At 39.8% G+C, this 12,218-nt stretch overlaps 1 protein-coding gene across 3 annotated transcripts in view; it reads right to left on the reverse strand.

Moving 5' to 3' along the window:
• The window catches only part of mia2 (MIA SH3 domain ER export factor 2), a 56,295-nt gene extending 44,077 nt beyond the window's left edge, over positions 1-12,218 (reverse strand). The window contains exons 1-4 of one of the 3 annotated variants that reach the window (XM_067991497.1): positions 11,836-12,188; positions 10,077-10,210; positions 6,534-6,620; positions 1,214-5,810 (exon numbers count right to left, since the gene is read on the reverse strand). In XM_067991497.1, the coding sequence (XP_067847598.1) occupies positions 1,214-5,810; positions 6,534-6,620; positions 10,077-10,210; positions 11,836-11,950 (4,933 nt within the window). In that variant the 5' untranslated portion in view covers positions 11,951-12,188. Of the gene's footprint in view, positions 1-1,213; positions 5,811-6,533; positions 6,621-10,076; positions 10,211-11,835 lie in introns of all 3 variants that reach the window. The other 2 variants (XM_067991498.1, XM_067991499.1) reach the window with 2 other exon arrangements.

Raw genomic sequence — 12,218 nt, forward strand, 5'->3', positions numbered from 1 at the left:
ATGGACTGGGGTTGACAATTGTAAACAATTTTACAACACCAAGTTATAGTCCAGCAATTTTATTTTAAATTCACAAGCTTTCGGAGGCTTCCCCCTTCCTCAGGTGAACGATGTGAAAATGCACTATACCACCATGCCAGAACAGCACCGTCAGTGTTATATAAATTTGAATATCCTGAATAATTAAAATTCCAAATATTTTCAGAGAGGCATGGATCATGTTAAGTCATTAGCTTTCCCCACAGCTCAGTAGATAAGTGCACTGCCTGGGTGTGTTATTGGGCAGTAAAGATTAAAGTCCCAGATCCAATTGCCAGTCTGTGCTGAGTTACCTGATCTTTGCTGAGCCGGCAGTGAAGGCACTCAGTGCCTTCAGTGTCTCTGCAGTAGGGTAGTATAACATTTTCCAGGTTTTCTGCTCTTGATCACTGCTTATGCTGGAAACAGCACATATGTGGTTGATGTTGTGTGAGAACAGGGTTAGGCATAGCTGTGATCACCTCCATGGTCAACTAGCCTGTCTTCACTCACATTTTGGGCTCACACATGAAGAATGGTAACTGTGGAACCATACCCAGCAAGAGTCACCAGCTTCGGAGGGGGAGAGGATTGAAGTGAAAAAAAATCACATTAAATAAAAGCCAGTACCTTTGATGGTATGGTGCCTGAACTAGTGACACTGGTATGCAACCTAGATCATATTGGTTGTGGATCTACTGCAGTGAATTGGCAAGTGAATTACTCAGAGAAGATGTAAGAATGGCTGATTTGGAAAAGTGAAAAAAAATCACTGTTGTAGTAGGAGTGGTCATCTGATACTGGGGCTAAGGTACACTGTTGGAGCAATGCAAGTAGCTGTGTTATACCTGACCTGGAATTGATGCTGACACTGGATAAGTACTTGAAAGGAAAAAATCTGCAGGGCTACAGGGATAGGGCGGGGGAGTGGGACTGGCGAGATTGCTCTTGCATAGATCTGGCGCGGACTCGATAGGCTGAATGGCCTCCTTCTGTGCTGTAACCTTTCTATGATTCTACTGTGCACAAAGTGGAAAAGTGTTCCATCTCATAGTGCTGACAACACTCAAATGGGATTCACCAAAATTAAATATAAATCAAAAAAATAATAATAGTGGGTGTTCTTGTTCTTCTTTAAAAAAACACACATGTATGTTGGAACATGTATAACTCCCATTAAACCAATGGCCAATACCTTTCATAGTGCTTGAACTAGAGACATTTGTGGTACATTTCATTTTGATGGCAGTTAGAATATCTTGTAGTTTTTGAAACATCTCTGTATCTTCACTATGTTGCCTTTCAATCATTCTATACTCAATGTTTGCATCACTCCTGTCACATTTGAAGTCTTTGTTTTGCAAGAAACTCCTTTCAAAAGTGGTTACTTTTTGGAGAATGTCATTAAAACCATTACTACTATTCTCATTCTCTAAATGTTCAAGAGTTTCTTCCAGCCACAAAAGTTTGGCTTTTTCAAAGCATCTTTTCAAATACTGCAGCTGTGCAATACTCATGTGCTTCCTCAAGAATTTAAGATTACTACTATCAAATGAAGTATCTTCTACTCTGAGTTTCTCAAACTGTTTTTTCGCTTCATCTAAAAGGGACCCTACTCCCCAGAATGAGAAACTGCTAGTTTGGTGGCCATTGGATTCAATATCTCTTGATGTTGGTGCAACATCTCCTGCTTCAGATTTATTTTCTGTAATTGTAGAAGTAGCTCCAACTATATTTTCAGCGGTAGCATCTGGATTAGCCTCAACGTCTGTACTTAGCTTGCTTGTGTCTTTGCTTTCATGAGTGGATGTGACTATCAGCTTTTCAGAATTACTCTGTACTTCATCTTTCCATAAGTTTGCAGAAACAGGATCAATGGACGATGATGTTGCTTTTTCACTTATTAGGTTATTAGTCTGTCTATAATTGTCACTCATTTTATCTCTTGCTGTTTCTTCAACAACCTGCTGTGGTTTAATTTTAGTATCAGCGCCATCATCTCCACCAAAATCCACTCCAAGAAGATCCATATTCTCAGAAAGCAGTGAATTCACAAGTTCTACCACAGACTCAGGTTCCGTAGACCTATGTTGCTGGTTTCTTTTTTCAGTATTTATGGTGGTGGTACTGACTTTGGTTACAATTGTTCCTTCCTGTGAGAAATCCTCTGTGGCATCTAAAACAACAGACTTTTTTTCTGATTTTAAAGTTACCCCTTTATCTTCTTCTAAGCTTTTTTGTTGATAGAAAGAGTTTTCTCGAGTCAAGGTTTTGCCAACATCATATGAAACAGTGAACGCTTCAGATTCTAAACTTGATAAAGGATCTGGTAAGGTTTGTTCTTTGTCTTGCAGGCTGTCCTGCAGTAAGGATTCAACGTTGTCTGTTATAGTAGGCAGTTTTGATGTTAAATCTGATGTTATACATTGTTTCTGTAAGACACTCTCTTTATCTTTCAATTTTTCCTGTAACAGAAGTTTGTCTTTATCTGAACCAGTACCCTGCTCGGAGTGTAGAGGTGTCAAAACATTTGCCTGTAGAATTTCTTCATTAACATGCAATTTTTCAGACAAGGCATGTTTACTATGATCTGAGGTAGCAAGCCAGTTAGATTCTGAAGCAGAATTTGCCTGTTGTTCTTGCAAGTCTTGTTCATCATGTTTTTTCAGTGAAAAAGATTGATCAGCATCTGGAGCGGCCTGATTAGATTCTGATTTTATGGGCAGACATTCTTTGAAAACATGTTCTTCTCCATGCAAGCATTCCAATGACTGAGCTTCCCTATGATCTGAAGTAAGCTGATTGGATTCAGACTCCAATGCTAGGGATTGTTGTTGCAAGGCGTTTCTGTCATTGTATAGTTTTTCCTGTGACAGAGCTCCAGTATGATCTGAAGCAGGCTGCAGGGATTGTACTCTCTGGGTTTCATCATGCAGTTGTTTCTGTAATGAATGATCATCAGTATTTGTAATTGTGACCTGTTTATCGTCCAAACTTGATGGGTGCATTTCCTTTAAAACTTGTTCTTTATCCATCTCGGACAAAAAATTGTAATGGTCTGAAATTTGCTGCTTTGCTGATGTTAAATGTTGTTCATGTGTAATGGCTTCTTCTTTCCACAATTCATTCTGTGAAGGGATAACTTGACCAGAGGTAGTAAGTTCACCAAATTCAGAATTGAAATTTTGCTGTCCATTATTAGTTTGTGCCTGGGATAAAAGCTTATCGTTATCTGAAATGTCAAGCTGTTCAAATTCCATGGTTGATATAACATGTTGCTGTTGTGAGATTTGTTGTTCATGGTGCAATGTTTCCTCTGGCAAAAGTCGATCACTATCTGCAATAGTAATTTGTTGAAAGTCTGATTTTATTACTAGGTGATCTTCTGAAAACTTTTCTTTATTCTGTAACGTATTCAATGGCACAGAATCAGTAGCATTTGAAATAAGCTGTTTAGATTCCAATCTGGATTCTAAATTGTGTTGTAAAGTTTCTTCATCTTGCAATTTGTCCCATGCTGAAAGTTCTGCAGTATCTGCTACTGTAAGAAGTGTATTTTCTGAACTTGGATCTCCAGCAGGTGTCAATTCAGAATCCAATTTTAAATGTTGTCCTTCCTCACACAAACTTTCTTGTACTAAAGGTTCATCGTTACTCACAATACTAAATTGTTTCACTGATGAGATTAGATCCTGGTTGTGCAAAACTTCCTGTTCATGCAATTTTTCTTTCATTTGTATATTTTCATAAGTCACAGACTTTATGTCATCTGAAATAGGTTGCTTAATTTCTGAAGTAAATTTTAAATGTTCTTGCAAACTTTGTTCTTCATGGAGATTTTCCTGAGTCGAAGGTTTATTATGACCTACGAATTTTGAACCCGGCATTAAATTTTGCTCTTGTAAATGTTGGACTTTTAATTCCTGAACACCTTGTAACTTTGATGTTATGCCTTCAAAACTGAAACTATTTTTTAAACCATTTACAGAAAATACTGACTGTGGATTTTCACTTTTTATTCCCGTATATTCCCTCTCAGGCTGCTGCAAGCCTTTAGACTGGCAGCTAATATCGTTCCCTGTTGTACATAGACTCAGTTCTGGTGACTGAATTGTGTCTTCATTTATTACTGAATCAACGATCAATGTATCGCCTTCACTTTTAATGTGATTCACTACAAGTATGGGAGAACTATCTTCAGACTCATTATTCATTGTGTTTTCTTTATTATCTTTAATGATGCTTTTCTTTGTTTCTTCTAGTGGGTCAGAAGCCAGATGATCTTCATTGGTTTGACCAACTGTATCACTTAAACCAAAATGAAACCATTGTGATTTTGATTCGTCATTATCCAGTGTATTTTCTTTCTTATCTTCATCAATGTTTTCTTTGGTTTCTTCTGGCAAGGAAGAAGCATAATCTTCATTGCTTTGACCAAAACCTAATGTCTCACTTAAACCAAAGTGAAACCACCGTGATTTTGATCCATCGGTGTCTCTTGTGTAATCTTTGTTATCTTCACCAAAGTTTTGTGTTTCTTCTGATTTCCTGGAAGTCTGATCTCTACTGTTTTCACCAAATCTGAATGTATCCCTTAATGTATTAAAGTGAAGCCACCATGTTTGTGACTCATCATTGTCCACTGTATTCTCTTCCCCAATATTTTGTGTTTCTTCTGATATGCCTGAATTTTCGGCTTTATTGATTTGGTCAATCCATAATTTGTCACTTAAATCAAACCATTGTGACGTTGACCGCTCACTATCCATTAAATTTTGTTTATTATCTTTGTCAGTGTTTTTTGTTGTTTTTTCTGATCTGCTAGATGTTAGTTTTACTTCCTCTGGAACTGAATGGTCAGACATTTTATTTTCCAACTTAGTTACCGTAGTTTTACTTGGGTCTGTTGAGTCAACAGAAAATGACTTAACATTTTCATGCTCATCTTTTTCATCATCATTGGTGGATAAAATATTTTCTGGTGAATCACTGTTGAAGCTTAACAATTTTGACAAACCTCCAATCCAGCCTGACTTTTCAGAACCAAGGTTTTCTTTGTCCTTATAATACATATCATTATTTCTTTTGTCAATCATTTCGGACATTGCAGTGTCCTCGCCATAGTCTAATGCAATTTTTCGACTTTTAAAGGAATTTAGCTGTATAGACTGGTCAGTAGGTTCCACAACCTTTTTGTTCTCATTACTTTCCAAAGCAAACCACCCTCTAATTCTAGACCCAATCCAACTAGGTACCACTTGTACAAATTTAGATTCTTCATTACTTTCAGATGCAATAGCAGTGTCTTCACTGAGTTTCTGCCCTGCATGTTCATCTTTTGTACCACTATATTCACTATACACAGATTCAGGACCTGTGGCTAAGTTAGGTTCATTGTTATTTGTAAGTTTGGAGACACTTTCTTCACTTAATTCATTCAGATGATCAGCTGGTGAAAGAAACTCATTTATTTGTGCATTCTCAGCAGTTGCTCGACTTTTTTGAAGTTGTTCTTTACCAGAATTCATCTCTAACTCAGTATCATCTGTAGCAAGATGTGTTCTTTGAAACTGCTCTTTATAAAAATTCATTAAATTGTCCATAGGTTCATCTTTGGCAGAATTACCTTTGTAATCCTGGTTGTATTTGTTAGGCTTAGATTCATGTCTTAATGTGGCTTTCATTTCTTCTGGCTTTGAAAATGAACTTTCTCCATATTCATCACTAACTGAATTACTTTCTTCACTTTCAATGTAATAACCACCTCCATCAAGGCAAAGGAAATCACTTTCCTGAAAGAAACATTCACAGTCTTTAGTTTACACTCCTGATATAGGATCTGTTATTCTGTACTTTTTGCATAAGAATTGTTTTTAATCTGGAGGTATGAACTGACAGTTGAATAACTACATCCAAGATAAATGTAAGGGACGGAAAGTATTTATGGAAATTGGAAGTTTATAAAATTCTAATTTGAGGAATTTATTTTGAGAAAGGATAGTCTGAATAAAACTATAAATATAGATTAGATTTTTTTTAAAGTAAAAATGAAAGCTAAAATAAAATAGGAAAGATCATAAAAATGTGTTTATGTTTGTATTGTACTATTAAAGTAAAAAGCTACTCCTGATATGGAATAGATTTCTTGCTGTGATATTAGTGTTTGTTTCAGAGTCAGCTGAAAAAAGTTAAAAGGGTTCACCCAGGGAGCCTGCTGCTTCCCTGTCCTGCCATCAGTTTCAGGGTTAAATGCTTAGAATTAGCATATTCTTTTGGTTTGCATTCCTAAACACCAAAATAAACAAAATGATGCACAACCAATGTTACTTTTCCAGGAGGAATAACTTATAAAAATTCTTCTGCTCCACACTAAACCATATTTCACCACTATTAAGATTCATTTGGGTATATCTAAAAATTGTCTATTTTAAAAACTTTGTAACAGATTATTGTTAAGGGAACCTTGAATATATCAAACATAAAGTTACATTTAAGAACATCAATTCACAGGTTACCTTGGTTGGCAGTTCTAATTCGATTGATACAAAGACATCTTCAACTTTAACTGCATCTTTTGGAAAATACCCAAATTGCATTCCTATCTGAAATAGAATAAAGTCATTACAAGTTAACTTAGGAGCTTCTGAAAGAGTGTCATAAAGGACTTCCTTCCTATGACTGCATGTTGCAAAAACAGCATTTTACATGGGCACTCTAATAGTGACTAAAACAATTACACAGTAGAGATGGTCATACATCTATTGTTCAATTGTGTGAGATGTACTGTAGTTTAGGGTAAGACTTACCAAACTCAGGATGTGCTCAGTTAATACTCAGCAACTCATTTCTGATTACTGAAAGCATAGCATAAACAAAGCAGTACAATTTTTTTTATCTGACCTATGTAAGAATTACAATTCACAGAATTGGGAATTATGTAGGTCCACTGGTTAGGTAAACAATGGCAGCAAGGAATTCTGTTAGGGTTCATACTGTTTAATAAAATCAACAACTTGCATTTATACAGGGCCTTTAATGTAGAAAAACGTCATAAAGTGCTTCACAGGTGTGTGATCAGACAAAAATTGACACCGAGCCAAAGAAGGAGATATTAGGACAGGTGACTAAAAGCTTGGGCAATCTTAAAGGAGGAGAGTTGGAGACCTTCAGGGAGGGAATTTCAGAACTTATGGCCTAGGCAGCTGAAGGTATGGCCGACAATGGTGGTTCGAAGGAAGTGTGTAATGCACAAGAGGCCAGAGTTGAAGGAATGCAGAGTTTTTGGAGGATTGTAGGGCTGGAGGAGGTTATAGAGATAGGGAGGGGCGAGGCCATGGAGGGAATTGAACATGAAGATGAGAATTTTAAAATCGAGGCATTGGTGGAATGGGAGCCAATATAGGTTAGGAAGCACAGGGGTGGTGGGTGATCGGGACTTGGTGCGAGTTAGGGTATGAGTAGCAGAGTTTTGGGTGACCTCAAATCTCTGGAGGGTGGAAGATGGAAGGCCAACCAGGAGAGTATAAGAACAGTCAAGTCTGGAAGTAACAAAAGCATGAATGAGGGTTTCAGCAGCAGATGGGCTGAGACTGGACTGGAGACGGGCCATAGTACAAAGTGGAAGTAGGCGATCTTTGTGATGGAGAGGATATGGGGTCGGAAGCTCAGTTTAGGGTCAGAAAGGTCAATCTGGTTCAGACTCAGACAATGGCCAGGGAGGGGGATGGAATCAGAAGCGAGGGAATGGAATATGTGGCAGGAGCCAAAGACAATGGCTTCGGTCTTCCAATGTTTAATTGGAGAAAATTTTGGCTCATCCAGGACTGAATATCGAACAAGCAGTCTGACGACGCAGAGGCAGCGGAGGAGTTGAGAGAGGTGGTGGTGAGGTAGAGCTGGGTATTGTCAGCATACATGTGGAACCTGACATCATTCCCCCAATTCCTTTGACTCTGACCTCTTGTGCATCCCTTTCCCTTCCTTCACCCCACCCTTGGCAGCCGTACCTTCAGACACCTATCCCACACTCTGGAATACTTCCCTAAACCCCTCTGCCTCTTCAGTTCCCTCTCCTTCTTTAAGACCCACCTCTTTGGCCAAGCTTTTAGTCGCCCCTCTTAATATCTTCTCCTTTAACTCTGTTCTTTCCCCCCTGCCTTAGCCCTGAACTTGCATCTTTCTCTAGTTTCTCTCTTATCTCTTGAGGAGAGCAAAACATTTACGATATCAGCCAGCATGGGGACCAAGAAGGGAAATTTGGTGGTAAGCAGTTTAGTGGGATTAGGGTCGAGAGAGCAGGAGGTGAGTCTCATGGATGATGGCGCCAAGGGGCAGCATGTAGATGAGAAATAGGAGGAGGCCAAGGATAGATCCTTGGGGGCTCCAGAGGTAACGGTTTCGGGAGCGGGAAGAGAAGCTATTGCAGCAAATTCTCTGGATGCAACTGGATAGGTAAGAGTGGAACAATGAGAGGGCAGTCCCACTCAGCTGGACAACTGAGGAGAGGTGTTAGAGGAAGAAGGTGTGTTCAACCGTGTCAAAGGCTGCAGACAGGTCGAGAAGGATTCGAAGGGATAGTGCACCATGGTCACAGTCACAGAGGATGTAATGTGACTTTGATTAGGGCCATTTGAGTGTTGTGGCAGGGCCAAAAACCTGATTAAAGAGGTTCAAACATGGAGTTGCGAGAAAGGTGGACAAAGATTTGGGAGGCAGCAACACGTTCAAGGATTTGAGAGGAAAGAGGGGTTGGAGATGGGGCGGTAGTTTGCAAGGACAGAGGGGTCAAGGTGGGTTTTTGAGGACGGGGATGAGGACAGTACCTGAGGACAGCAAAACATTTACGATATCAGCCAGCATGGGGACCAGGAAGGGAAGTTTGGTGGTAAGCAGTTTAGTGGGATTAGGGTCGAGAGAGCAGAAGGTGAGTCTCATGGACAAGACGAGCTTGGAGAGGGTATAAGAGATAAGAGAGAAACTAGAGAAAGATGCAAGTTCAGGGCTAAGGCAGGGGGGAAAGAACAGAGTTAAAGGAGAAGAGTTAAAGGGGCGACTAAAAGCTTGGCCAAAGAGGTGGGTCTTAAAGGAGAGGGAGCTGGAGAGGCAGAGGGGTTTAGGAAAGTATTCCAGAGCGTGGGATAGGTGTCTGAAGGTACGGCTGCCAAGGGTGGGGTGAAGGAAGGGAAAGGGATGCACAAGAGGTCAGAGTCAAAGGAATTGGGGAAATGTAGACTGCTTTCACCCATGTAACATCGCCCATCTCCGCCCTTGCCTCAACTTATGTGCTCCTGAAACCCTCATCCATCCTTCTGTTACCTATAGAATATTTTAACGCTCTCCTGGCTGACCTCCCATCTTCCACCTCTCCATAAACTTGAGCTCATGCAAAACTCTGCTGCCTGTATCCTTACCCGCACCAAGTCCCATTCACCCATTAACCCTGTGCTCGAGGTGTTAGTGGACAGGCACCCGGTCCACTAACACCTCGACTTTAAAATTTTCATCCTTGTGTTCAAATCCCTCCCTATCTTTGTAACTTTCTCTAGCCCTACAAACTCTGCTTTCCTCCAACTCTGGCCTTTTGTGCATCTCCCATTCCCTTCACCCCACCATTGGCGGCCATGCCTTCAGCTGCAGAATTCCCTTTCTAAACCTCTCTGTCTCTCCACCTTTCCCTCCTCCTTTAAGCCGCTCCTTAAAACCTACCTCTTTAACCAAGCTTTTGGTCACCCATCCTAATATTTTCTTCTTTGGCTCAGAGACAATTTTTGTCTGATTACGCTCCTGTGAAGTGCCTTGGGGTGTTTTTACCACGTTAAAGGTTCTATATAAATGCAAGTTGTTGTTGTTGTCGGTCTGGAGGAGTTTACAGAGATAGAAAGGGTGAAATCATGAAGCGATAAATTACATATATCTGTCAACAAGACAATCAAGAAGGAAAAATGAATTGGGGATGTGGAAACATAATGAAACAAATGTACAAGATTGTTAACCTACAAAAATGGAACATGAGAATATATTTTGAAACAAAACAATGCAGCACAGAATCCAATACTTACACTTCCAGACCATAAATCAGCTCTTTTCCCAGTCAACTTAAAATAAACCAATATGGAGTCTCCAGACTTGAAAGTAAGGAATCTACAGTCGGGACCTGTGTAGTCCATTGTAGCTTGTACTCTACTAAGGTATCCTGTATAAACACCAAGAGCAGATGGGATCAAAAAGTAAAAAAAGCACAAGGTAAAACAACAGAAAAAATAATTCCCCCAATAGAACATAAAAAGTTTGTTCTTTTAGTAATCAAAAGGTTGTTAATTTTGTACTATATAAATTACTAGTTGAGGAAACTTGTCCTGGTACATTCTCTATAATCTCATAATTCACTAAAGAGAACCTATCTTAACCCAAAGAATCCTTATAGTAAAATTAAACATAAAATAGCCAATGTGTCTTGTCAGTACATCTAGCCATACCAAACTAGAAGGGGTAGTTGAATCTATGGAAGCAGCTGCGAAAATACAAAGTAATTCAGACAAAATATGTAAGTGGATGGAACAATAGTAGGTTAAATTTATTACAACAATTTGCATTTATATAGAACCTTTAACAATTAAAAAAATCCCAAGGTATTTCATAGAGGGATAGAAGTGTAAAGTACTGCAAATAGGAAGAAAAAAATGGATGTTTGGGTAAACTCAAAGCTTAACATGTCTAATCACTGCACAGCAGCAATCAACAAACCAAATAGGACACTGAACTCTAAAGCCAAAATGATAGAATGCAAGTCAGAGGAAATCAAGCTCAAACTGTATAGTACCAAACCACACATTGGGAGCGAATTTCCTTCGGACTTCTCCCTCTCCGCCGCTGCAACTTCAGTGGAAACGTAATTTACATGTGTAAACACAGTTTCAGCCGAAGTTACGGCAGTGCAGAGGAAGAAGCTCCAAGGAAATTCACCCTCATTGAGTACTGTGTTCAGTTTTGGTCAATGAGACACAAGGAAGGCATTCAAACCCTTGACATCGTTCAGAGAAGAGGTGGGTCTTAAAGAAGGAGAGGGAGCTGGAGAGGCAGAGGGGTTTAGGAAAGTATTCCAGAGCGTGGGATAGGTGTCTGAAGGTACGGCTGCCAAGGGTGGGGTGAAGGAAGGGAAAGGGATGCACAAGAGGTCAGAGTCAAAGGAATTGGGGGAATGTAGACTGCTTACTTTCACCCATGTAACATCGCCCATCTCCGCCCTTGCCTCAACTTATGTGCTCCTGAAACCCTCATCCATCCTTCTGTTACCTATAGAATATTTTAACGCTCTCCTGGCTGACCTCCCATCTTCCACCTCTCCATAAACTTGAGCTCATGCAAAACTCTGCTGCCTGTATCCTTACCCGCACCAAGTCCCATTCACCCATTAACCCTGTGCTCGAGTTATGAGGAAAGACTGGAGAATCTTAGACTTTGAACCTTGAAAGTAGATAGGAAAGAGGTGAGCATAGAGAGATATATAAACAACAAACTGTATAGAAAAGGTAGATCTACTTCAAACTAAACCATACCAGTAGGACAGGCAAATTTAGGACTGATATCAGGAAGTAGTTCTTCACATAAAGAGCCATCAACACATGGAATTGAATTCCAAGACTGGAGGTAAAAGCCCTGGAATCATTTTTTAAAAGTTTGATGGGGGGGGTGAACTGTATGATCTTTCTTGCTGGATGTGCTAAAATTGGTCGTCACCTTCCTAATCTCTATCTTGGGAACTAGATGTACTCGTTAATCAGTGATTAACACCGACTATTTGTGCAGAAAGTCACTTACTTTCACATTCAGGATCTCCACACTTTTTCAGGTCAGATAATTTTGAACCCATGTGTCTTGTGACCAACTGCAGCAGGAGCAAGAGTAAAATGTTGAATTCTATAGCCGGCGCCATGTTGTACTGACTTTCCAATATCCTTTCTAGAACTGGGGCAGCAGGAAGCTGAGATGGGCTCCACAGCACTGGAAATAAGAAAAAATGTTCCTTCTACAGCCAGACAGTTTCCCAAAAACAAATGTAATCCCTCGTTGTCCTTCAAAAAGCTACAGTTTTCATTTGAAAGAAAATTGCGACGTGTCCGTGGACTAGTGGGTCACACTAAAGAGCTTAATGATTAACTCTGTAAAAATGTGACTTGGCCAGGTAAATCATCAAACCTCGA

This window comes from Heptranchias perlo, chromosome 10 (genome assembly GCF_035084215.1).
Source record: "Heptranchias perlo isolate sHepPer1 chromosome 10, sHepPer1.hap1, whole genome shotgun sequence".
Taxonomy (NCBI): domain Eukaryota; kingdom Metazoa; phylum Chordata; class Chondrichthyes; order Hexanchiformes; family Hexanchidae; genus Heptranchias; species Heptranchias perlo.